The 26,601-nt window shown below is 40.3% G+C and overlaps 1 protein-coding gene across 2 annotated transcripts; it reads left to right on the top strand.

Annotated features, from left to right (window-relative positions):
- The first annotated feature begins 3,841 nt into the window (after nucleotides 1-3,841).
- On the top strand, nucleotides 3,842-25,485 carry TDRP (testis development related protein). Of its 2 annotated transcripts, XM_023728312.1 has the most exons (8): nucleotides 3,842-4,025; nucleotides 5,336-5,469; nucleotides 6,538-6,607; nucleotides 6,702-6,736; nucleotides 8,531-8,653; nucleotides 21,083-21,186; nucleotides 22,437-22,722; nucleotides 25,125-25,485. In XM_023728312.1, exons 5-8 carry the CDS (start codon nucleotides 8,648-8,650, stop codon nucleotides 25,146-25,148), a joined length of 420 nt encoding a protein of 139 aa, XP_023584080.1. In that variant the 5' UTR covers nucleotides 3,842-4,025; nucleotides 5,336-5,469; nucleotides 6,538-6,607; nucleotides 6,702-6,736; nucleotides 8,531-8,647; the 3' UTR covers nucleotides 25,149-25,485. The 2 variants fall into 2 exon arrangements, 1 of the variants encoding a protein (XP_023584080.1); XR_002823553.1 differs by lacking the exons at nucleotides 3,842-4,025; nucleotides 21,083-21,186; nucleotides 22,437-22,722; nucleotides 25,125-25,485 and adding an exon at nucleotides 12,419-12,531 and having other exon boundaries at nucleotides 5,341-5,469.
- The last annotated feature ends 1,116 nt before the right edge of the window (nucleotides 25,486-26,601 follow it).

Here is a 26,601-nt window from a genome sequence, read left to right as displayed (position 1 = left end):
ATGAGTTGGAATTGACTTGGTGGCAACTGGTTTAGTTTTTTGATTTAATAGTTCTTCATTTCTGCTTTTGCATCTGTTCGTAAAGGATATTGGTCTGTAATTTTCTCATGATGTCTTTACCTGGCTTTGGTATCAGGTTAATGCTGTTCTCATAGAATGAGTTAGAAGTGTTCCCTTCTCATATTTTTTGGAAAAATTTCAGAAGAATTGGTATTAATTCTTCTTTAAGTGTTTGCTGGGATTCATCAGTGAAGGCTTGGACTTTTTGGTCCTGGACTTTTCTTAATTTGGGAGATTTTTGATTATTTATTCAATGTCTTTACTTGTTACAAGTTTATTGAGATTTTCGATTTTCTTTTTGAATCGGTTTAGGTAGTTTATGTGTTTCTATGAACTTGTCCATTTCATCTGGGGTATCTAATTGGCATAAAATTGTTTATAGTATTCTCATCATTTTTATTTCTGTAAGGCCAGTAGTAATGTCCCCACTTTCATTTCAGATTTTAGTTATTTGAGTCTTTTCTTTGTTTTTTGGTCAGTCTAGCTAAAGGTTTGTCAATTTTATTAATCTTTTCAAAGAATGAGCTTTGGGTTTTGCTGGTTTTTGTCTCCTGTTTTTCTCTTTATTTCATTGATTTCCACTCTAATCTTTATTGTTTCCTTCCTTCTGCTTGCTTTAGGTTTAGTTTGCTCTTCTTTTTCCAGCATCTTAAGGTGGATGATTCTTTTTTAATACAGGTACTTACAGCTATAAATTTCCCTCTTAGTACTCCTTTAGCTGCATTTTGTAAGTTTTGGTGTGTTACGTCTTCATTTTTATTTATCTCAAAGTATTTTCTAGTTTCCTTCTTGAGGACTTCTTTGACCCAGTGGTCAAATTGGGTCACAATAAAATAAAAAATTAAAATGAAGAAAAGAATCCTGAAAAAAAGAAAGCAGGATTATCTATTACCATATGAAGGAAAGGAATTCTGTTGCTTTCCCGTTAAATCTCATGACTGCTGCATGATTCAGTAGTTCAGGGGGAACATCATGAAGGACAGTGGTGGTTCATTGGTAGAATTCTCGCCTTCCATGAAGGAGATACAGGTTTGATTCCTGGCCAGTGCACCTCTGTCACTTGAGGCTTGTGTATTGCTATGAGTGTTCTAAGTGGCGCTTCCAGACTAAGACAGACTAGGAACAAAGACACGGTGATCTAATTCCATGAAACAACCAATGAAAACCCCTATGGATCACAGTGCTCCAACCCACAACAGATTGGATAGTGATTTCATTCTGTTGTGGGTGGGGTTACCATTGTCGGTATCTAACAACAACAACAACAACTTAGAGAATAAATGATACATTAGCTTAAAAAAAAAAAAAAAGCAAGAGAGACTTTCCTTTTGAGACGTGACCAAATATTCCAGGTATTTTTCTTGCAGTGTTTGCACAAGGCTGGTGGAGGTGGTGGGAATGTAGTTCTTGTTAGCTGCCATTGAGTCAGTTCTGACTCATGGCGACCCCATGTGTGCAGAATAGAACTGCTCCGTAGGGTTTTCAAGGCTGTGGCCTTTTGTGAGCAAATCACTAGGCCTGTCTTCCAAGGTGTCTCTGGATGAGTTCGAACCGCCAACCTTTGTTTTTGACTGGTAGTTGAATGCTTACCTGTATGCATCACCCAGGGGCTCCTAATAGGAAGTACTTAATACTGAAGTAAATTTTTTCAAGAACAGAGGTAAATGGAGAGGGTCCACGACATGAGGGCTGGGAGCGTAAGATATAAAAACTTTGGTGTTTCGTTTTTTTTTAATAGTACTTGTCCCAGCATGTGTGCAGAGAAGATATAGAGGGAAAAGGCAGGGGTCAGGGATGGTTTTGGGAATCCCAGGTTGTCAGATGAGTAAGTGCCAGGAGCAGCCACCCTTTGTAGCAATATGGTGGCTGCTGACACATCTCTAATCTGAGGCTGGTATTCCTTCATTTATCATCAGTTCTTAAACCAGCTTTCTTTTCTTTTCTTGCTTGTTTAGGATTGGTGCCGTTTAATGTTTATATTTCTTTGATAAAGGAAATGATGGATTGACTTAAGACATGAGTATTTTTTTTGTCTGTTGATTCTTTTTTTATTTCTGCCTCTTACATATATGCATCTAACTTTGAACTTCAAGTTTGCAATAGTAACTTGGAATACTGTTGTGATTTGTAAACACAAGCTGCTTTTGGTCTTAGTTTTAGATGAGTTTATTTTGGCATCTTTATATAATTTGGAATTCTAGTTTTGACATTGAGTACAACTAGGTTCTCATTACTATCCAGTTTTAATGGTACAATGGCAAATACTTAAACTTCTGTTATTAACAACTGGCTTGTCATCCAGCCTTGGAAGTAGAGAATCTTAGGAAAATCTCACAGTTTTGACAGGACTGTGGACTGTCCCGTTACTTCCATCCTTAAACCCATCTGCACAATGGACAAGAAAACCAAGTGGAGGAGGAGAGTAGTGTGTGTTTCGCTTTTACCATCTGGCTTTAAGTGGCTAAATTTCTGTTCCTTCGCCTTCTGCATTCTTTCTTCCATAGCTCTGAATGCTCCTGCTGGGTTCACAGGTTCCCCTTCTTATGCTGTGAAAGCTTTATTGCTTCTAGAAGTGGGAACAAACTTGACCTTCAGTAGCACAGAAAGATCAGTAGTCGCTGGAGCCATTTACACTCTGGTACAGTCCTTGCAAATGTGCATTGGAGACACGTATGAGAATATAGAGGAAGAAAGTGGAAACAGCTCAAATGTTGATTTATAGGAGAAGGATAAACGGGTGTGTTTACACAGAGCAGTGCTACAGAGGTAAAGGCGTGTGGACCACAGCTACAGGCAGCGTGGGTGAATCTTGCATGCATCGTGTTGAGTGAGAACAGCAAGTCACATAGCATTTTTATAAAGCTAAAAACCAAGCAAAACTAGACAGTATCTAGCTTAGGCAGGTGGGTGTGAAAAATCTATAAAAAGTCAAGGAAATATAGGGGAAGAAGGGTACGTCGATCCAGGTTGTTCTAACCTTCTAGTTATTGGGTTGGGTAGTGGGGTCATGGTTGTTGGTTATAGTGTTATGCTTTGTAATTTACTGCGTGTTACATAGAAACCCTGGTGGCTTAGTAGTTAAGAGCTATGGCTGCTAACCAGAAGGTTGGCAGTTCAAATCCACCAGGCTCTCCTTGGAAACTCCATGGGGGCAGTTGTACTCTGTCCTGTAGGGTCGCTATGAGTCAGAATCGACTTGACGGCCTCGGGTTTTGTAGCCAAGGAAGGAGTGGGGATAGGGAATAGTGTTTGTGATGCGTGTGAGGTCAGGAGGCCTGGTGCACTTCCTGGTCTGTAGGAAGACCTGTGTGTGAACAGGACGTGGTGCAGGTTGAGCCTGGAGAAGTCAGCCTCGGCTCAGGTTATGCAAGGCCTCGTAGCTGATTCTGTGTTTTATCCTAAAGGCAGTAAGAAGCTACTGAAGGTTTTAAGGAATTTCAGTCTTAAAACTCAGCTGTTAATAACAGTATACAATGCCTTTCGTTTCCATTTTTAACGTCATCACCTACCAGCTCTCTCATTTCACCAAGCCTTTGTTAGATACTATGGGAGCTTTCTAAAATGGGTTGCTTTGCCTCTGTTCTTTCCTCGTCGGTCTTACTAAGCATTGCTGTGCTCCCTTCCTACTTCCTTTGACCCCATCATCCTTCCCCCAGCTTCAGTTTATTATTTTAAGACCTACAAATCTGGACGTTTTTCCTCCCAGTTGTATCTTTTGCTTTACATCAGTCAGGCCTATTTCTATAATACTTTGTTTATAATAATGGTATTTATAATAGCTGAAATTTATTGAGCACTTACTGTGTGCTTTGCAGGCAGCATATTGTCCTAAGTGTTTCATGCATGTTCTTTCCTTAACATAGTCCCTGTTCTAGCCCCTGGTTTACAGAGAGGAGATGGAATAATGGAAATAAAATGCTCAGGGTCAGAGCACAAGAGCGTGACAGGACCACATTGCCTCCCAGGTTTGTCTGCTCCATGGTCCTTTGTATTTCTCCATTGCGCTTCATTCTGGTACCTCTACTCCATCCTGCCTAATTCACAGCTTCTCTTTTAGGACTGACAGTCTGTTAAGACTTCAATCTTTTTGCCTGAACCGGTTATTTTACACTTTACTGTATGCTACTGTATGTTGCTAGCTTTTCCTGTTTATGTCTCATTTGTTAAGGCAATGTTAGGTGCTGTAACAAATAGGTCCCCAAAGATATAATGATCAAAAACAATACAAATTTATATCTTGCTTATGTCCTAGTCCTGGCAGGTGTTCTGGGACTGTGAGTGTCTTTCCTTCTACATAGTTTATTCAGGGAACAGGCTCCTTCCATCATCCTGCCATCCGCTGCATCCATCTAGAGGAAGCGGGAAAGTTGTGCCCTGGAAGTGGCACATCCCTGCACGTGCAGCCCGTCGGCTGGAACGTAGTCACGTGGCCGTGCACAGTTCCAGGAAGTCGGGCCATGTAGTCTGGTTGTGTGGCTTAGGAAAGAGCACACAGCTTTTTGTAAATAATCATTGGTTCCTCCTCCTCTTTTTATTCATCTTTTTGTCGCTGTAGTACTTTGCATAATTAAAGTTACAGGAATGAGAATATGAAAGAATCTTTCTTTCGTTTTACTTTTGTCATCTCAAAATGCCCTGCCTTTGTTTCTTTGTGCCTCGGCCCCAGTTTTCACACTCCGTTTCATTTTCTTCTTAGTCGTTGAGTTGTAGATGCTCTTCCATTTTCTTTCCACGGCACAAGGAAGGGAACCTGGAGCATGAGATTCTTGAAAACAAATGGTGACCGTCGGAACCGACGCCTTCTGCATCGTCACGACACTGGAAATCGGCCCATGACCCTGATGTTTGTGTCGGGAAGGAAGACAGGATGAAAGGGAGGAGGAGCAGGGGCTGTGTGCGGGTGAGGAGGAGGCAGGGCAGGCTGGAGGTGGCAACAGTGGAAAACACCTTTCCTGCCCTTCTCCAGAAGGTCTTCTCTGAGAGCCTGCCCCCCTGTTGCTCAGAGGACCTGAAAGGCCCAGTAGCCGCCATGACTTGACGTCAGCATGTTGATGAATGTGTACAGGCTTTGTGCAAGGTTTTAGGTTTCATGTGACCGCAGCCTCCAGCCATAGTTAATATCCTGCTCCAGGCCCCAGGTGCTCAGTGGGTGATGGCCAGTTAGTTTGAGAATGATTCATTGGACGGGTGTTTACACTTTGTTTTATGATTTCTGCACCGCTGTGTGCAAGTCTGGGCTTTGAGAATACTGTAATTTTTTTTTTCTCTCCCTCAGCTCAAGCCTCAGTGAAGTATATTGGTTTTTGTTAGCTCTTACCTTCCCACTGCTGTGATTGAAGAAGATATTCAGAGAACTTTATAGGAAGTGCATTGGAGTAGGTGGAATTTTACATTGACTTCTGGCAACAGGTTAAGTTCACCTTTCTGAAATATTTCTAGCAAAATAAGTGATTTTGATTGGCCAAAGGAATGAATCGTCTTTCTTCATTGGGATTGCTTTTTCTAGTTTCTTAGAAACAGAAGAGAGATTTTAAGTACCTTAAATACTGTGGAAAACAATCTCCATCCTTTTAAGAGGCCCCTCCTGTGGTAGCATAATGAACCTGCTATTAAACCTGATTTAGTGCTTTATGACAGAGGTATGCAAGGATTTGTACAGAAGTTAATGCACTTATTGAATTAACCCTTTTCAGTACTGTGGAAACTTGCTGAACAAAAGAATATTTGTACTAAAGAAGCCAGGGTGGTTTAGCTCGGCAGATCCGCTTGCTAAGCACACCCAAACCCGTTGCCGTCAGGTTGATTCCGACTCATACCTACCCTGAAGGACAGGGTAGAACTGCCCTGTAGGGTTTCCGAGGCTGTCAGTCTTTACGGAAGCAGACTGCCACATCATTCGAACCGCCAGCCTTTCGATTAGCAGCTGAGTGCGTAACCACTACACCACCAGAGATCCTTTATGTTAAGTAGGCAGTGTTAATGATTTTCAATTCTAGATTACCTGAGTACACCAAATGTGTTAACATTTGTTTGTTTTCATTAGGCATACAAGATTATGTGACAATTGTAATGTATATTGGTTACTGAAATTAAATATTAAATCATCATTTAAAAAGGTTAATTTTTGTTTCAGCGAAGTACTTTAAAAAATTGACTGCTGTGGAAAGTAAAAGTTGGTTTGTCTCCACTCTACAGGTTCCACTCCAAAAGAGTCCTTGCCACGGTTGTTACATAATTAACTGTTTACAGTAAGGTGGGAGGTTTCCAGAATAGGCAGTGACTAATAATTCAGTTTAAAAGCTCTGAGTGCATTGATTAAATCTGCATTCTGAAATGGCATAAGCAAAGAACCCCCGAGTACACTTGTCTTGTCATTGACTATGATTGTCTTGTCATTGACTCAACGGCCCTGGGTTTTGTCACTGTCTTTGAGTGTCAATAAAAAAATTAACATATATTACCTTTTCTTCACTACAGAAAAATACAAGAAACAAAACAAAAATGGCTCCTATAATCCTTGTTGACAAAGGTATCTTTGTACCTTTATGTAAGTAATAATTACACAGAGTTAGAAAATTCAAAGAGTACTGAAAGAAATGGAATGAAAAATAAAAGCCTTCCTTTCGTCTCTTTGTCTACAGAGTAATTACCTTGATCCTGCTTTTGCCACTTCCAAGTGAGTGTGAACATTACACTGAGTGCAGCGTGCTGACTAATGATGAGTTGCCTCTGAAAGTGAGCTGGCTCTGGGTTATGAGTTTGCAGACAGGCTGGAGGACCACCAGGCAGATATAGTGAAAAAAGGCCTCTAGTTACAAGACGGGGGATGGATAGAGGTGGATGAGAGACCTTTCCTGCTCGGAGTTTCTAGAATGGAGAGTTGTGCCTGCAAGCCTCCCTGAGTGCCAGTTTTTGATGTATTGAAATTTAGATGGTACCCAGATCTTTATGTTGACTATTCAGAAATAAAATAAGTTAACGTAAGTTGTCACTGGCAGCACTTATACAGGAATTGACATGTCACGTGTGACTAAAGTGATAACTTTTTTACTCCTTTAACTGTTGTTGTCGTTAGGTGCCGTCCGGTCCATTCCGACTCATAGCAACCCTGTAGGACAGAGTAGAAATGCCCATAGGGTTTCCAAGGAGTGGCTGGCGGATTTGAACTGCCGACCTTTTGGTTAGCAGCTGAGCTTTTAACTACAAATTGTGAGGTGAGTTAAGACGAAATCTGCGATCTATGTATGGATTATTGAAATTCTGCTATAAGAAGTTTGTAGAGAAATCAGCATGTCAAGGTATATGACAAAGCCTCAAGTCTACTTCTTTGAACATTATGTAAGCTAGATCAGATCCCTCATGCTTACAGAAAGAGATCTTAATTCTCACTTCATTTGATAAATAAATTTGTTAGGAACTCTGCCCTCCTCTGTTTTTTTTTTAAAGATATTTTTTACAAAAGTACTAGAGGAAAAACAATTTAAAGAGGTCACGTATAAGGAGCCCTTGTTGTGCAAAGGTTAAGCACTTGGCTGCTAACCAGAAGGTTGGTAGTTCAAACCTACTCCACAGCTCCTTTGAACCCACCCAGCAGCTCTGTGGGAGAAAAGACTTGACGATCTGCTCCCCGAAAGATTACAGTCAAGAAAGCCCTATGGGGCCTTCAACTGTGTCACATTGGGTCACTGTGAGTTGGAACTGACTAAATGGCACTTCACAACAGCAGGAGAGGTCACGTAGCCCAGCTTCTTACAGGTGAGTCCGTTGCCGTTGAGTCGATTCCGACTCAAAGTGACTTTATAGGACAGAGTAGAACTGCCCCATAAGGTTTCCAAGGAGTGCCTGGTGGGTTTAACTGCCAACGTTTTGGTTAGCAGTGGAGCTGTTAACCACTGCATCTCCAGGGCTCCAGACAGGGGAGGGGATTATGCAAACAGAGCTGGAATCAGAACCTAGGGGAAATATTTTGCTACTAGGAGGCTACTTAACTGACAGTAGATAGGTAGTCAACAAAGATCCCTTTGTGCCTTTAAGGCCAGAAATCCCATCAGCTTCTCTTTGTAGCACTAGAACAAAAGCAACAGAACAAGAGGTCTTGTGAGCTGCTCCTTGATTTGAGTCCTTTGTCTTTATAAAAACTGTCTGATGTATTAAAATTGAAAGGTAACCTAAGATGGAGCAGAGGAAACTGAATACCTTTGACTTACCTACTATGGTAGTGCTTAGTTTATAAGACCCTTACCTAAGATTTCGTTTAAGCCATAGTTCCTCTTATAACTGAGAATATAAGTTTCCTGTGTTCAGAAGATACTTTTTTTTTTTTTGCCCATTTTTCTCCTTGGCTGTTGTTATTTTTTTTAATTGTTTTATAAAACTCTTTATATTGAGGACATAAGATTTTCATCAGTTACATATTAACAGATTTTCCTTATTCTTTTGCTGCTTTTTTTTCCCCCCCAAACTCAAAAAGAACCATAACTTTAAGATTTAGAAAGCAGTTCCCCACTCTCCCCTTTCCGCCCACGAGTTCTTCTCTCCAGAGGTTGCCTCTTCTGACTTTTAAGCTGTTCCCAAGGTATTGAACTCCATGTTTGTAAGTATTGAACTCCATGTTTGTAAGTATAATGCTTATTTTGCCACCTGTACTGGACTGAATAGTGTCCTTCCAAAACTTATGACCACTTGAAACCTGTGAATGTTCTAGAAGTACTTATTTGAAAATAGGGTCTTTCCAGATGTAATCAAGTTAAGAGGAGGTTGTACTGAGCTAGGGTGGGCCCTGAATCCAATATGACTTATAAAACCAGAAACCAAACCCGAGTCGATTCTGACTCATAGCGACCCCATAGGACACAGTAGAACCGCCCCATAGGGCTTCTGAGGAGGGGCTGATGAATTCGAACTGCTGACCTTTTGGTTAGCAGCCAGGCTGTTAACCACTGCGCCAGTAGGGCGACATATGACTTACAAGAAGAGGGACGTTTGTACACAGAGGCTGACGCAGGGAAAACGGCCATGTGAAGATGGAGGTGGAAATTGGAGTCTTGCGGCTACGAGCCAAGGAACGCCTGGGGCCGCCAGAAGTTGGTAGACATGAGAAGGCTCCTCCCCCGAAAGGAGGGAGGCCCTACCAACAGCTTGTTCTCAGACTTCCAGCCTTCAAAACTGTGAGAGAAGAAATCTGTTGTTTGAAGCCACCCAGTTTGTGTCCTTTGTTACTGCAGGCCTAAGAAACCAGTAACATGTCGTATAGAGTAAGAGTTCTCCAGTACTTTGCTGTAGTAGGAGAGAAGTAGATCAGCTTTCCAAGGGAGTTGTAGCTTATGTTAGAAATAAAATTTCCACAGGATTACATTTATATAGGAACTCATAAACTTTATTTGCAGTTCATGAATGGGGGGCATCTGGTCTTGAGCGCTAGTGGCACAGTTGTAAAGAGCTCGGCTGCTAATCAAAAGGTCGGCAGTTCGAATCCACCAGCCGCTCCTTGGAAACCCTGTGGGGCAGTTCTGCTCCATCCTATAGGGTCTCTATGAGTCAGAACTGACCCGACGACAGTGGGTTTGATGTTTTGTTTTTGGTCTGTAAGTCAGGCAGGAGCTCCCAGGGATAAGCCGACGAGACCAGAGCTGTACGGGCACAGTGGTGTAAAGTGGTGTTCTACCTTGCACACATGGGGTGGCCATGAGTCGGAATCACTCAATGGCAGCTATCTACATCTCCTTTTTATTTTTATCATCTGAGTTTTAATTTCTTCAGGTCTCCTCTCCCTTCCTCTAACCTCCAGTCTTACACGAAACACACCCTTCCCCTTGTTTTCTCTTTGCGGGAGGGCCGAGTTTTCCCAGCTGACTAAGGACGGAGTTCATTTCTGTGCTCTGGCTGCATGCAGGGGGCTCTCTGGCTTTGCTTTCCCATGCCATCTGAGGGTCCTGTCTCCTGGCCCTGCTCCCCGTACCTCTTCTCTCCTGCCCCTTCCAAGCATTAATCACTTCTCAATTACGAAAAGTTGGTTTTCTGGAAAAAGAGAACCTCACATCAGTCCCTACTGTGGAGTGAAGATCCGAGGTCACTTGACTAGGATGGGATTCGGGTTATTTAGGATCGAAAGCCTGCCTGCCTCTTTTCACTTGGTGTAATTCATTCTGCATACTGTTTATTTTGACGTTTAGGCATTAGATCCTTCTCAGCTGGGGTTTCTGAGAAAAGTAAGCTCCAATACCCTAAGACATCCATTATATGACATAGATTAACTTCTTTTCTCTGTATCTAGGATGGTACTAGTTTTGTATCTTCCTGAGACAATTGAGAAAATAGTCACTCACATCATTTTCTGTCTTACATGGCTCAGGTGAGGAATGTGGATTGAGAAAGGCGGTGATTAACACCATGCTTTCAGATGACAGCTCGAGATGTATAAATACATTTAATACATGCACACGGTATAAAATTTAAAATCTACAAAAGGGTATGCAATGAAAATCTCTCTTTATTTCTGTCTCCCAGCTACCACGTTCTTCTCTCCAGCTAACATTTTCTTGTTTTTCCCTCCAGAGATTCTGTATACTATATAAAGGTATATATCTATGTACCCATTTTAAATTCAGATGGTAGCATATTATATATACTCTTTGGCACCTTTCTTTTTCTACTGAAGAGTTCATCTTTTTGATAATTTCATTATTAGCACATATGGATCTTTCTCCTTCTCACATTCTTACACTGTAGAGCTCTTCCAGATGCTGTTTAACACAGTTCTCTATTGACGGACATTTCGTTCCCAACCTTTGCTGTTAAACCCAAACCCATTGTCATCACATCATTTCCGACTCAGCAACCTTATAGGACAGAGTAGAACTGCCCCGTAGGGTTTCCAAGGCTGTCATCTTTATGGACGCAGACTGCCGCAGCTTTCTCCTGCTGAGCGGCTGATGGGTTCGAACCACCGACTTTTCGGTTAGCAGCTGAGTGGTTAACCTCTGCTCTACCAGGACTTCGCCACCTTTGCTCTTACAAAGTGCTTTTTTTTTTGTACATGGACTTTGCTGAACACAGAGACACTTGTTTTGAATCATGGACTTCTCTCTTTCCTCCCATCAGCACAAATAATTTAGAGTTGACTGTAAAATGATGAGGTTATTTAAAAGAAAAGATATAAACATTGTTGAATAAATGACCAAATAACCAAAGTTTAATTGTTGATTGATCACGTTTTCATGGTTTTTGGAACTAGTAAATATGTTTGTTAACATCGACAAATGCGATTCCAGTATTGTGTGCTTTGGAATAAGCGTCCGTGTCCATTATTGTGACTCTTTTGCTATACGGGTCCTAAGTCACTTTGACTTGTAAATTCCCAAATGAGGAGCACTTCCACAGGAGATAGTTGGAGAGAAGGTTATTGTAAGAGCAAGTGATGTGAAGCATTAGCTGTTTCTCAGCTTAATCTAAGCAGTGTTTGTAGAGATTATTGCTAAGTGCCAACCTGACAAATTAGACCTGTTGGCCTAAACAGATACAAAACTCCACCCAGCCAGGCGGAGGCTTGCTGCAAGTGCCCACTCTACCTCAGTTCTGAATTTAGTTTTGAAAACAATGAAGGACCTCCTCTGCTCCTGGCATTTCGGTCTGGCTTTATATTCTGTAGTAAAATAACTAATGTTTTCCCCATGTTTTAGATGGAGGGAAAAGCTCAGAAACACTATCAAGCCCTCTGCCTTACTCTACCAACCCTGATAGCATCAAGAGTACTGGGGCCTTTTGTTACCCATATTTATTCAATAAGAATGTAGAGCTACTCTTCGTATTTTCTTTTAAAAATGTTTGTGATGGCAAATAATGAATTTGTTTGTGTGCCTGAAGTGTATCTGTGTCATCTAAATCGTCTTTTTGAGTGAGGCAGTGATAATAGGCAGGGCTCCAGTAATAGCTTTTCCAAAACAGGGATGGCCCCTCTCTGCTTAGCGCTGCCCCGTTCATCCTTTGTACCGAGAAGGCCCAGCCGTGGCTCTCCCTTTCTCGTTTGAGCCTCAGTGTTTCTCATCTGTAAGACCAGGGTGTCAGACTCCGTTTCTTCTAAGGTCCTTTTCAACTCAAACACTATGATTTTGTGAACGTCCCATCAGAATTTTCTCTGTAGCATAATAGTTCTAGTCTTTGGTAAAAGGGCCTAGGATTTGATTTTATAGTTTGACCTAGATGCCTGAACTGGGTTATGAAATTAATTTTGTCCAGAATTACAGGTTTCTCAGTAACTTCAGATTATTTAAACAAAAGATTGTTATAAATTTTAAAATCTGCAAGAGTTAGAAAGAAAATCAAGCCATCCTTCCATGCCTTTTATTGTATCTTACTTTAGAACTTTGCCTCGTCGTAGCTCTCGGCATTGTTTCATTTGGGACTCACAAGACTGAAAGCTTCGCATGGAAGACACTCCAGTGTGGTGACCACTCTCGTTTCTTTTGCTTGGAAGTAAAGTCCTATACTAATTGTGATTTCCACAGTCATCAGTAAGATGATAGTAGCCAATGCGATACCAGGGGGAGGCTTTGATTTATGGAGAGGCTCTGGTTTAGCTCCTCCCATAGGCCTCTCAGGAGCCCTGGTGGCGCAGTGGTTAAGCGCTTGGCTGCTAAGCAAAAGGTTGGCAGTTCGAACCCACCAGCCTCTCTGTGGGAGAAAAGACCTGATGATCTACTCCAATAAAGGTTACAGTCCAGAAAACCCTGTGGGGCAGTTCTACTCTGTCCTACAGGCTCTCTGTGAGTTAGAATCGACTCTGCGGCACACAGTGATAAGAACAACATAGTCGTCTCTCACCAGGTTATTCGCTAAAACTGTACAGCCTTAGTGCTTTTCATGGAAAAAGGCTTCAAGACACATCTCTTAGCCCTTCCCTGCATTCAGAGTGCCAGCCTTAAGCCCCGTCTACATAAAAGTTCTGTAGTGCGACAGACTGTGATGTGAAAGGACATGGGCCTCAGAGTTTGTGTAGCTGGCTCTATCTTGATTCCCCTCTTTTCTTCCACAGAAGGAAGCATATTGGAGTGCAAGTGATGATAGGGATATAGGACTCTTTATAAAAAAGTAAATCATTTGTAGCAGATCACACACTGAATCGCACATCTCACACCTGATGGAGACATACCCTGACACTGAAGTTGAACTCTGGATCACTGTGACAAGATAATGCTATTTTCCTAAGAAAACATTGGGATACCTCGCCGATCAAGGAGTTTTCTTTCTTCTAACCTCTGAGTCCATATACCTGTAATAAATGTACACATTAAATTACTTTTATTAAAATATTAAAATTACATGGATCTTGACTGGACTGGAAAGTGTGTTATGTGACATACTCCGAATTGACCACAAGGACTGTATTTGCCCTCTGTTTAAGCATCCCTGTCATTAGTCTCTGTTTCTCACAGGTATTTTGGTGTATTTCTCTCATCACATCACACTGCTCAAATGGCGCATCTCATTTAAGTTTCAGCATTACACTTTAATGCAGTTTTTCTTGCTCTGAAAAAATTTGTGTTTGATCACCTGTTTGGATCAAGAGTTCTATGAACTAGTGTGGGTGGCGGGTAGTTATTGCTTTCTCACCATAGATAAATAATACCAGCGAGGCTTCCGATAATGTAGTATTACATACGAAGTAGGAAAACTGTGAAATGAGAAATTTGTATTGGTTCCATTTGAATAAATAAAACCCTTGAAGCTAGAATTTTATATTTAAGGAAGAGTAGGAAAATATGCAGACAGCGCTCTATCTTTGTCTTTAAGTAACTTTGGGACATTTTATTCAAAATTTTTAAATTACAGATTGTGAGCTTACGTTTGAAGGATGGCATGTTAAAGAATTTAACTTGGTTAGATGGCAGCCTGTTTCCTAATCTAAAGAGATGAAGTTCGCAGGTTACGTTTTTTGTTTCAGTCACTAGGCTCTCATACCCTCGTGTCTTGTGCTCAGAGATGGGGATCTTAGACTCCTGGGGCTGACCTGGACTGTAGGTGAGAAGACCCCCAACGCTCCCATTATTCACCGCCAGCTGCCATAGGGTCGTCTCGCCTCTGTCCGAGCCGAACGTGTTTTATGTTAAACTTGTGTGTAATGTCTCCAACAGATATAATTTTGATACATTATGGATTATATTAATTTTCTTTCCTAGTCTTTCATAGATTTTCTGTATGGAGTGTGAAGTACTTGTTTGCACTTGAGGTATCATTAAAAGGGAAAAGATATCCTTCGTTGCTCTGTGCTGAAACTCACCGTCCTTAGCCAGCTGCCTTGGCCCCACCTGGCATCGCAGCTCGTCATATTTGTCTTCGCTTTTCCGCCTGTCATGGTCTTCCTGAATCCAGTCCTAGTTTTAAAGAATGCTTTGCCCCTGTTCATTCTCACTGCTCTCCAGGAGGTATGGGGGGTATCTGGGTTTGCCATTGCAGTGCCTTCCTTAAAGAGTCTGCTCTGCATGTGCTCTGCCCTCTGAAGATGAAAGCTGTTTATCCCACACCGTGAACAGTGCTTCCCCTTAATACAGACTGTGTAATCCAGCCCAGGAAAACGTTCATGTCCTTACTAGTAAACCTGTTCATTGGGACCTCCTTTAGAATGGTTTCTGTGAAGGATGACTTTGTTGAGTTAGAGTGGTGCTTTCAGGCTGTGGGCCCTGCTAGGCTTCTCTGGTAGCTACATTCACATCTGCTTGTGAAATTTCCACAATTTCCCTCTTCGAGGAGGCCTCACATACAAACTTAGAAGATTGAAGGTAAAGCTGAGATTTTGTGGACTACAGAAATGTAAACATGTCCAGTTAATGAGGTTTTTGGCTTTGATTTAGTTGTTCCAGATCGTTAAGCCAGCTGTGATTATTATAAGCTCTAGGAGCTGGTACCTGGCCTGTATATAGTAGGTACTCGATAAATACTGCTGAGGTATTGCCATCTCCCCTCAGCTCCAGGTAATTCTTGCTTGCCTTAAATTGTGTGTATTTTACCTCTCAGAACTTACAGCTTTTGTCTGTGTATGCGCCAGCATTTATTAATATAAATTTATGCTACTCCGGCCTCTTACTGCTCAGTTGCAGAGAGAGAGAGAGAGTTCCATTTGTTCTTTCTCTGGTTTCTTCGGGGCATTGAAGAGGCCCTGTGTTGCAGCAGTGAACTGGGAGATCTGCTTGTTGGTGGCGAGAGAAGCCCCAGCTCTCAGGTCACCCTCTCAGTGTGAATTGCAGCACTGGGATAGGTGTTGTAGAGATACCGTTGTGTATCAGTCATGGCTTGTGATCAGTGGGAGTTCAGGCAACAGGGAGAGTGTATTGCTGTGCTGAGCATGAATGCAGACCCCAAGGGGCAGAGTCACTTCAAGAGTCCAAGCCTGTGACTAGGAATGGGGTAACTCTGTCACTGACAGAAATGGCGGAGGTTCAGGCACGCCGTGAGAGGAGAAGAGGGGGCTGTCCTCAGGGAACGGTGAGTTTGAGGGTGGTGACTGGGCATGTAAGCGAAGTGCCCAGTGGGCAGTTAGAGATTTGGGTCTGAGGTTTGTAAGAGGGCAGGATCTGACGGAGGATGTGGAGCCTTTCGACATAAAAGTGATGGGTGAAACTCAAAAGAGCTATTTGTCCCATGTACCTTTCGGCACCTACCCAGAAGATAAGTCATGTCTGTATCTCAGTTATAATTGCGAATCAAATAGGAAAAAGGGGATTAGAGGGCGAAGGTGGGAAAGTAGAGGGAAGAGAGATGATGTAAGCTAATAATATGCTCCTATGAAAATACTAGGAGCCCTGGTGGTACAGTGGTTAGGCGCTCGGCTGCTACCCAAAAGGGCGGCTGTTCGAACCCAGCAGCCGCTCCGCGGGAGAAAGATGTGGCAGTCTGTTCCCAAAAGATTTCAGCCTTGGAAACCCTATGGGGCAGTTCTGCTCTGTCCTGTAGGGTCTCTATGAGTTGGAATCGACTCAACAATAAACAGGTATAAAAACACCAGAGGTGTTGGTGTGTGGAGTTTAGATCTCATGTACTTAGCTCAGAGAAAGCTACATGTGGTTTGTCTAGGTTTTTGGAAAATAATATTTAAAAATGCTTCTTTTGGTGGTGCTTTTATTTACTATTTGTGTTATGTTAAGTCAGAGATTTGCCTTTTAGGTCTGTGGCTTTACGTTTAAGACTAAATGATTTGTGCCAAGTTTCTAGCCTGTAGGCCGGGGAGTGGTTCTGGCCGTGCTCTCTTAGCTTTGAATAAATTTGTCTAGTACATTTGATAATACTTATTGAATGAATATATATATCCAGTTTCAATTTCATTGGGGTCCGGTGGGGCTAAGGATGTAGGCCATCTGCTTATTCTTAACCGGAATGTTCCTGACTCTGTGTTTTGTTCCAAGACAGCCACGTTGCCCTTGACTTTCAACATCTCTGTTTATGGAAAGTTCAAGGAGTCTGAACTAATCATCATTGTCTTCAATAGAAGAGATGTAAATGGATTTCAGTATGCTCAATAGGGTTTAGAGGATTTACATGGCTTACAGTCTCAGAATTGACTGCTCTCCAGAAATACTTCAAACAGCCACAGTGGAGTGGTTGTGTAACTACATTCAGCCAACGTCATTGTCATAGTTTGCCCTTCTGTAAGTAACTGTGCACGTTCCCTGCAGCGCATGGTGAGAACACCTAGTTCACCGATAACGTTGCCAGAGCAGATTCTTTCGGGACAGTTCTTTGCCAGGTGTCAGTCCTGAGAGTAAGGAAGAGAAAATGACCCTCAGAAAAGCTGCCAGGCTGTATGTAAGTCGTGGAGTCTGCTATTCCTTACCACCTAAATCTAGTGAAATAAAAGTTTGTAAATTGAAATAGCTTTAGAATTCCTTAAACTTAAAAGATTTAATGTCACACAGAACAACCCAGTTAACTCTTTGACTTTTTATTTTTAATTGTACTTTAGATGAAGGTTTACAGAACAAATAGTTTCTTATTAAACAGTTGGTACACATACTGTTTTATGACAATGGTTAACAACCCCACGACATGTCAACACTGTCCCTTCTCAACCATGGCTTCCCTATTACCAGCTTTCCTGTCCCCTCCTGCCTTCTAGTCCTTGTCCCTGGACTGCTGTGCCCCATTAGTCTCGACTTTGACTTTTTCAATGAAAAGAGCACTTAGCTTAATGGGAGGAAGGCTCTTTTATTGAAGAACAGGCTGTGAAACTATGTTCTCAGAGCCCTCTGGGAACTTTTATACAGTTTGTGTGTGAGGAAGATAGTGAAAAATTATGAGTAAAAATTTTCTTAACATCCAGGAAGTCAGTTTGAGTAGATAAGGAAGCTGAGAGGTAACAGGAAATAAAAATATGGTCTTCAGCATTGAAATACAGTATTTGGTCCAGTGTGATACCTAATGTACTTCAATTCTATTTGAAAACATTAAATGTTTACTTTGTGTGCTGTGGTAAAATTTGGTACTTAAGAGGATACATGGGTTCAGAATACTGTTGTTTTCCCTCAGATCATCTTTGGAATTAAGCAGGGTATAACTATATACTTTAGAAAGGTGTCTTCCATCTGGAATCCTTCAGTCTAGTGAAACTGGCTGATGTATATGAAATGAGAGCAAGAACTTGGACCGAGCAGTGTGTGGGAAAGAGGGATGCTCTCAGGAATGGATTTGTAAACTGAGCCTTGGAGTCCTTGGAAGGGACACTGAAGACCTTTCAGGTGACCCTTCACTTAAACGTTGCCAACCATCAGTGGTCCAGCTTGTTGAACATGTCTAACCATGGTGCCAGCTCTCTCCATCTTTGGACAGCTGAGTGTCAGGAAGCTCTTGAATATTAACCTAAAATCTGTCTTCCTCTTCTTTCCCCCATTTGTCCGTTTCAGCCTCTTAGAATCCTAATAAAACGTTTCTCTCTTGTCTTTGTGGCAGCCCTTCAGTATGAAAAGATAGCAGTCTGTCTCCTGTCTGTTAAATAATTTTCAGCTCTGGTTATTTCTTGTGTGACATTCATTGAAATTCCGTCACCTTCTTAGTTATTTTCTACTCAGTGACTTCCAGTTTATAAACATTCATTTTAAATTGTGCTTTCAGTTACCCCAGGTGTGGCTTAACCAACATAGAGTGTAGCAAGACTGTATCCTGGGATATATGGAAAGGCACAGAACAACCAAGTCTGAGCCCTTGCCAGCTGAACACTAATACAGGTTCCTGAGAGGTCTGCGCATGGATGTGACGCTCCTGACCCCGGTTTACACTTACTTGTTAATTGGGGCTGGATCTGCTACTTGTGACAGATGGCAACACAGGAGCTTCTTTTGCCTGGAGCCTGAGGAGTAAGCAGTTAACACCTCGCTCCTTTTCCTGCCTTCTTCTCTGTGGTGTCAGGCCCTTAAAGAGTGGGCCCAGAGCCTGCTGTACCACAGTAACTGGGTGTGAGGAGTGGATGAGCAGAGATGACCCTCGGTGAGCTCCTTCCCACGCCCTAACCACTCTGACCCCTTAGATGTCCGGGGTTGGTGATGACTGTGTGTGAGGTGCGTATTATTACCCCTGTCCTGTAGAGGTAAACGTGAGGGTGCAGGAGAAAAGCTGTATTGCTGTTAATGCAGCCTGCTTTTGTTTCATTAATTTACAGTGCATTTTCTGATTACAAAAGTAATAATAGTAATGCTAGCCCCCACCCCCAGAAAATTCTGTTAATAGTTTGATCTACTCTGTCATCAAAGAGATGTGTATGTATGTGTGCAGGTATGTATAAAAGAGTGTTTTTTCTATGATAAAATATAAAAACATATAATAAAGCAATATATAATGAAAATTTTATATAAAATGCATTTACAGTTTATATAATAAAATATGTCATCTAAACCAGTAATCTGTGTTGTTTAATTTCTGTATATGATATAACATAAAAAGAGATGCCCGTTAGCCTTTGATTTCCCATCAGTGCTTACCAGGACTGCAGAGTTTCTCCACTCCAGAGTTACAGAGGTTACCATTCACTCTTACAGCTAAACCGTGTTTCACCCCTACTCCTGCCCCCAAATATTGCAACTTTACATATGTATTTCTGGATCCAAGTGTAGGAGCATCCGTTTATCCCTAATAAATTCCATCCACTTAGGTTTGAAGACACTGTTGCTGCAATCAGTTGAGCTCCTTTTGTATGCTAGGAACACGGAATTAAAAAAAAAATCGCAGTAAGGCAGTTGGGTTTAAATTGAAAATCGTGAGATATATTAAGGCTGTTAATAGAATATATAAAATAGAAAAATATATAATATACATATGAATATATAAAACTAATGTAATGTCTCATATTTTTATTTAAACAATACATGATTATTCAAAGAACAAAGCAAAAAATGAGTAGGGCTGACATTTAGTGAACACAGTTTCTATATGTTTTTCTGTGCAGGTAATAGCATGAACAAAAATAATGTCATAATTGGATCATAATGTACATGCTAATTTGGATCATATTATAAATGCTATTTTTATTTAAAGTTATTTTTCTTCAGTAGGAGAAAAAACTGAAACAAAACAAGGAATAGTTATACTTCATATAAGTGTTTGTTCAGCATAAGAGATATAGTTCTTAAAAGATACTTCTGAGATTAAGAAAGATATCAAACACCAAGGAGCCAGACAACGGTTCTTTTAAAAAAAACCTGAAAACCTTTTCATTTTAGACAGCCTGATCTGATGTCCTGCTATGAAAGGAAAGATCCTTGGAGTTCTCAGCCTTCTCCCTCCCCGCCTCCCTTTTCCTGATCTTTGTTGTGTCAAAATATAATTCTCAAAATGTTAGAAAACAAAACAAAACAAACGTGTATCTGTCCAAGTTTTAATTAACTCGTTAATGACAAATCTGACTCAAAGGGGGAAGGTATGGGAAATGATTCTTACACAGCCTGGGAGGCGTACAGACCGGTGAGAAGGAAGGCGGAAATAATATTGCTAAACTAATACCCAGCTGGTTAATGTCCTGTGGGACAGTGAAGCCATAAACTTTGGGATTATCTTCTCTACAGACAGAAACGACTTCAGTCTCTGCTAGCCAAAAAACTCATTTGTATCCCGGCAGTTTTCTACAGGTGAGCATTCAGCTTCACAAGCTGTAAACATCAAGGCCAGTGTTCCCCCAGACTCTTGAAGAGTCCGATGGCGCTTTAGGTGGGATTGTTAGGCAGTGATTTCGTATGGCTTTGAAGGTCACACAGTCATCTTTTAGAAAACCATTTTAATCAGGCATTTGTATTTATTGTTGGAAAGATGATTTGCATATTCAGCAGTAAAGTCCCACTGTTTAGTATAGTTCTGTTCACGAACAGATTCAGCGCTCGTGTCTAGTTTTCGTCATGGTTTTTGTCATTCCTCTATTTGTTATTTTGAGTCCTTCTTAGATTTGCTCTGTTTCATCATAAAATGATTTTTTTGTTCCTCAAGAAAAGTGTGTAAGTTTTTCTATAATTAAAAGTCTGCATATTACCTTTATATTTGGATGGGTACAATAGCCTCGAGTTATACTTTCTAATTATAGTCTAGCACTGAATGTTGAAAGTTTAATGCTGGCCTGATATATTCTCCTTTTTAGGTGGTTGACTTTTTTTTTTTTTTTTTTTTTCTGTTTACCCTTGAAGTTCAAGAGTTTAGTCAGGGAGACTTTAATCTCTGTATCTTGTCCTGTATCCGTACTTAACTAGTCTTATGCTAAATATCATAATATTATGGGACAACCTGTTTTAAGTAAAATGCATTTATTGATTAGTCTGCTACTACACGTGGGTATTTTTTCAGTATTGTTGGTAAGCCATTAGGACTGTAATACTGTAACATCTAAGATCACTAGTAACTAGTGAGAAAAAATTTAAATGTTTGCAAATATAGCAAGGTAAGAGGAAATCTGTGCCAATTTCTTTTCTAAATTTTAGTTTCATAATTATTGGAGTATAAAATTGTTACTTCTTTATTCACGACATCAGATTTCAGGATATTTTTCTTAACATCATATTAGGTGCAAGGAGCAAGTTTTCGAGGTTGGAAAGAAGTGACGTCTCTGTTTAATAGGGATGATGAACAGCATCTACTCGAAAGATGTAAATCTCCCAAGTCTAAAGGGTAAGTCATAAATGTTGAAAGAAAATGATCGTTTCATGAGAGATGTGAAATCACTCAGGAAGGTGGAAAATGATTGTTTTAACGTATAAATAAAGTTTAACTTAAAGCTGCCTTTCGGTTACTTGGTAAATTAGTTGTCTTTTCTCTAGTTAAAAATAGAAAAGATTGGTAAACTGTAAAAGATTTTAGAAAATTAAATGTATGTAAACAGGCATACTGCTGCTTTATTATAAATAGTTTGAAATTTTAAATAGTATGTTTAAAGTTGAAAATACAGGCTCATTGACTACCTCATGGTATTATTCACGGCATAGTTACCCAGTGATAGGAAGAGTTGTTTAATTTAGAAGAAGAATCTTGGTGACCCTAAAAGTAAATTGGAGGACAAGTGGATACCTTGGCAGTACCTTTCTGCATTTACCAGGCTAAGTGCATCTGACCGAACCCATATCCTTTTTCTCTAGAAGATGGTGCAAGTCAGTTCTCTCTGCTGTCAGGATGGTCTGTCATGCGTCAGTGCGTCTCAAGTCCAGCTGCATGTTAGAATCTTCTGGGGGCTTTTTAAAATACCTCTTCCCTGGCCCTATCTCAGATCAGTTAAACTAGAATTTTTAGGGGGAGGGCCTGGACACTGGTCTTTAAAAAATCGTTTCCCAGATGATTCTCATGTACAGTCAAGGTTGAGATCCACTGATCTAGATAATGACATTTCTATAGTCATTTTTGTTGTTCACGATGATCTTTCTTCATTAGAAGTATGCCTTCATTTCCTTTTTATAGTAGTGTGCTGAGTGTTAATTTTTAACAAATTACTTATTAGATGTTGAGATTAGCTAGCTGTATGAGTAACCCTATTGAAAATCTATTTTGGAAAACAGAGTCCTTTTTTCTTGATCTGGACCCTCGATTGTCATACATCTAGTTTCCTCAAGCCTAGGCAATGCCTTTCATATTGCCTGGAAAAAAATGGCCTTTCTGTAATTCTGTGTTGGTGTCTTCTTGTCGGAGAACTTTGCTTATATATTGAGAAATGGTATTCTGCGTAAAATATGGCATTTACCAGTTTTATTAACATGTGGCACTAAATTTCCTAATTAATTTTAGTATTTTAAATTCTACATATAGATTTGTGTAAACTTTCTAAACAGTTAAAACATCTTAAAAAAGAACCTTAAATTTATAAAAGTAACACAATTTGAGGCTCTTAAAATTATTGGATCACCAACACCTAACACTTTCATCTCCTGTAGACCGAATTTACGATTAAAAGAAGAGTTGAAGACAGAGAAGAAATCTGGATTTTGGGACAGTTTGGTTTTAAAACAGAATTCACAGTCCAAAAAGCCTGATGAGATTGAAGGTTGGGAGCCTCCAAAAATTGCTCTTGAAGATGCAGCCGCTGATTCAAGCGACACCATGAGCGACCAGTTGTCTTGGCCAGGCTGGGAAGATGATACTAAAGGCTCCACTAAGTATACCACCCTGGCCAGCTCAGGAAACAGCTCCCGATGGAGCATCAAGTCAGCCGGAAAGCTGGTCAGTATTAGACGGCAAAGCAAAGGCAATCTTACTGATAACTGGGAAGAACTGGAATGATACTAGATGAAAGAAAAAGTCCACTGCTTCCATATATTTTCGAACCAAAATTTGCCTACTCTTGCACCTTTGTATTTCATTTTATTAAGATTCTTAGAGTTTGCTGTATCATGGTGTTTTCCTTTTTCTTTTTAATTAGTGTATATCATTAAGTGGTTTAGTCTGTTTCTCACACTGAAAAGAGTAGAGAATCTACTGCGTGCCTGTATTTCACATTTGAATTTTTATTTTCATATGTTGACTTTTGAAATTCCCAAGCATACTGTGATTCCTTAATGAATATTTACAGGGGTTGTACATGTGATTGCCTTATTGTAGAAATTTCCATTTCTTACATAATCCATGTTTTGCTGAAACTGGAGATGTGAATATTTGAGGCCATCCTGTAAGATAATAGTCACGATTTGCATTTGCCACAAAACTGTTTTCATGCCATTCTTAGTTGTAGTTCTTCAATTGTTTTAGAATTTACACGCCTTTTTCTTGCATGCAACGCACATGAACAGTCCATGAAACACAAGAATGTAGCCGTTAAGCAGCTGCCTTCTGTTGTCGGGAAATTGCTGTCCAGGTGATAAAATGAATCTTCCAAAGGTTATGTTAAATGTTATTTAATTTAGCAAACTAAACATTTTCCTTATTAAATTAAAAATGCGTAGACAGATTAAATACTAGGAAAGCAAAGGTTATATTTGAAATAAAATGTCAATATTTAAAAAATGTATATTCATCTGTCATCTAGGAGGAGGAATAGCCTCTAGTACACATTGGATAGGTAATGTTTGGAGATTGTATTTTTACTTCTGAACTTTTAAATGTTGATCTTTGTTTTCTTCTAAATATTTACTTTCCTTATTTGTTTACAGATTAATTAAAGAATGCAGTAAAGTATGGATAAATTTTAGTAACTTGATCCTCTTAGTTTTGTTGGGAAAACAGTTTGCTTACTATAGAATGCAAACTGTATATAAAATAACTGGAAGTGCCTCTTTTCTAGTATACCCAAGTTTTTGTTTCTTCAAAATGAGATACTTGTGATTGATGTTAGGTCATAAGACGTATTTTTTTTTTTTTCCCCCACGTAAGAATAACTGATCGTTAATTTGAGAGCATCGCCCAGGAGTTTTTTCTCTGTGTCTGTCTTTCTGTCTGTCTCTCTTTCCTATTAAAGCTGTCTCTAGACTTGCTTATTGTCCTTGACAGTGGGAGCCTGTGTATCCCGTAAACCAGTAACGTGTGAGTCTGTAACAACATGGCTCTTATCAGCGGGTGGTGCACGTATCTGTCTTCTTAGGTAAAAGTGGTTTTAAAGAAAAGGTCTAATTTTTTTTTTTTGCTTAAAAACAAAATAAACAAAAAACCTCCAGTTACACTGTGCATTCCCCTCATGTAAAAACAAAACAACCCAAAAATGTTCTTGAATTGTTCAGTTTGTCTTCTGTGCTGTCTCATGTAACTCGATGTTCCATTTACCATTCCTGTGGAATATCTGAACACGCCCAGGGGCAAGACACATTGTATTGTAACATAGTATTTAAATAAACAAACAAAGATATATTTTTAGTAGAACAAGAAGTTTACTTGACCTAGCCTTCGGAGGGGGACATGTTTTAAGGGGTGTTAAAATACAAATTGCAGTTTATATTAGCACCTTGAGAACGTGAGGTTGTCTATGTTTCATAATGCAGAGGAAAGCTTATAATTTCTAATGTGATAGCGGAGTTGAAAGTCTTGTTTCCTCAGGTAAATAGTTTGGTATACAGACTATAACCAACAGTCTCCTGAAGGAAGTACTTCCTGTGATTGTACAAACATGAACTGTTTCAGGATTTATGCAGATGTTTTATAGCAGGGGGTGGGTTTGGGTTTATCTTTCGCTAATACTGTCTCGAGGCACAAGAACGTAAATAATACATTTGAGACTCTGAAAATGGTAGTGACGTGAGGAGGTTGGGACTGCTATGTCTCCCACTTTTGGGGAGTTCTGGATCCACTGACCAGCTGCGGTTTGTTAGGGCTGTCTATTGTCCTGTTAAGTGCCTGTAATTGACCTGGGTAATATATTTGTGATGCACAGTTGGCAAAATATCCTTTATAACATTGGTTCTCAAAATTTGAAGACAAAGCCAGATTGGGATTGGAATATGAACTGTAAATCAATTTTTTTTTCTTATCTACAAAGATTTATTAATGTAAAAATGAATTTTTCTTCTGTGTATCTGATTAAATTAGGATGATTGTGATTTTTAATATAAATATTTATTGGTGTGCTTTGAAAGCTAAATACTTTTTTTTCATGAAAGAAGAACTTACCAAAGTGAATTTCTTCATTATGTTCACAGGTTAATGAGAGAATGAAGTTTTGATCTTGCGGTTATGTTTGAATTCTGTGTACACACAAGGTCATTTACTGTGTGAAGAAAGAGTTATCTGTACTCCTTATGAAGTTATTATTTTTTAATAGAAAAGTGATTGGCTTCAAAGAAGGTGGGATTCATTCTTAATGCCGAGGTTTAAAAAAATAAAAATACTGTTTTTACCATCTTGCATTATTAGTTTGCATGATCATCGGCGTCTACTTAAAGGTGAATGCTTACGATGGCTTTAAGTATTCATTTAGAGCTGCTGGCATTTTTCTTAAATTTTAAAATGCAAACAATACATGTAAACTTTTTCATAAATAAATGAACAATTTCAACTTCAGTTACGATGTATCTTTCGCCTGTTTGAACTGCCGCCGTGAGCTGTTTTTCTGTGAATAAATGCCCGCTCAGGACTGAGGGTGCTCCCAACATGCACCTTTAATATGAAGGAGATGCTCGTAACGTACATCTCCTGGGGGGCACAGTTTAGCAGTGTTACTGAACGGGACTGGGCACGTACCCTGCTTTCTGTTTTTAATTCACTGTCAATTATTTAACGAGTTAGATCCTTAAGTTTTTACCCCCCGCATCCAGTTCATAAACAGTAAATACACTAGCGATCGTAGAATATTTTTGACATAATCATTTTTATCTCTTTAAATCATTACCATCTCTTAGGAAAAAAAAATCTCTTCTTCAGGTAACAGTGGCCTATTATGGAATGTAGTATGAATTTCCCTTAAAAACCGGATGGAACGGACCTTAAGTGCTTGGCTGCTAACGGAAAGGTTGGCGGTTCAAACCCACCAGCCACTCCTCCGGAGAAAGATGTGGCAGTCCGCTTCAGTAAAGAGTTACAGCCTTGGAAACCCTATGGGGCTGGTCTCCTCTGCCCTCCAGGGTCGCTATGAGTCGGAATTGATTCCTCGGAACTGGTGAAAAACTGGGTAACTAAACCATTGGACATGCCTTAATCATCAGCGTATTTCTAGAGTACAGATACTTTTGGAAAGATGTACAGTGGAACATTTGGTGAGAACATTGTATCATTTTCCTTCCTGGTAAAAATTTAATCCTAAGCGGTTTCTGCCTCTGTCCCCTTTGACTGTCACCTCATCACTGCTGGCGTCGCTGGAAAGCTGCTCACTTAACCTGGTTATTAAGAGTATGGAAATAGGGGTTTCACATCCTGTGTCTGTATGTGGTACTCCCCCTCCATCGGTCATGATCACCTGCTAGTTTCAGCCCTGACCACTCTCAGCCACCTCTCTCCTGAGGGGTCTCTGAGGTGGCCTGCCCTTGGCCTGGAGCTCCCCCACACTCGTCTTTCTTGATTCCCCCCACCCCCTCCTTTTCTAGTATCTCCATCCCATCTTACCCGCAATAGCGCCCCTTTCTTAACTAGAGACCACGCTTCTCCCAGCTTTTCTCCACTGGCTGCTTGCCCTGCGAACTC

The sequence above is a fragment of the Trichechus manatus genome, unplaced genomic scaffold (genome assembly GCF_000243295.1).
Source record: "Trichechus manatus latirostris isolate Lorelei unplaced genomic scaffold, TriManLat1.0 scaffold00023, whole genome shotgun sequence".
Taxonomy (NCBI): domain Eukaryota; kingdom Metazoa; phylum Chordata; class Mammalia; order Sirenia; family Trichechidae; genus Trichechus; species Trichechus manatus.
This window is presented reverse-complemented; position numbering and strand designations above follow the sequence as displayed.

Excerpts from the sequence above, each read along its gene's own strand:
- TDRP (XM_023728312.1), top strand. Across the intron at positions 21,187-22,436 it reads AAATCTCCCAAGTCTAAAGG|ACCGAATTTACGATTAAAAG; the intron begins GTAAGTCATAAA and ends CATCTCCTGTAG. Across the intron at positions 22,723-25,124 it reads TCAAGTCAGCCGGAAAGCTG|GTTAATGAGAGAATGAAGTT; the intron begins GTCAGTATTAGA and ends TTATGTTCACAG.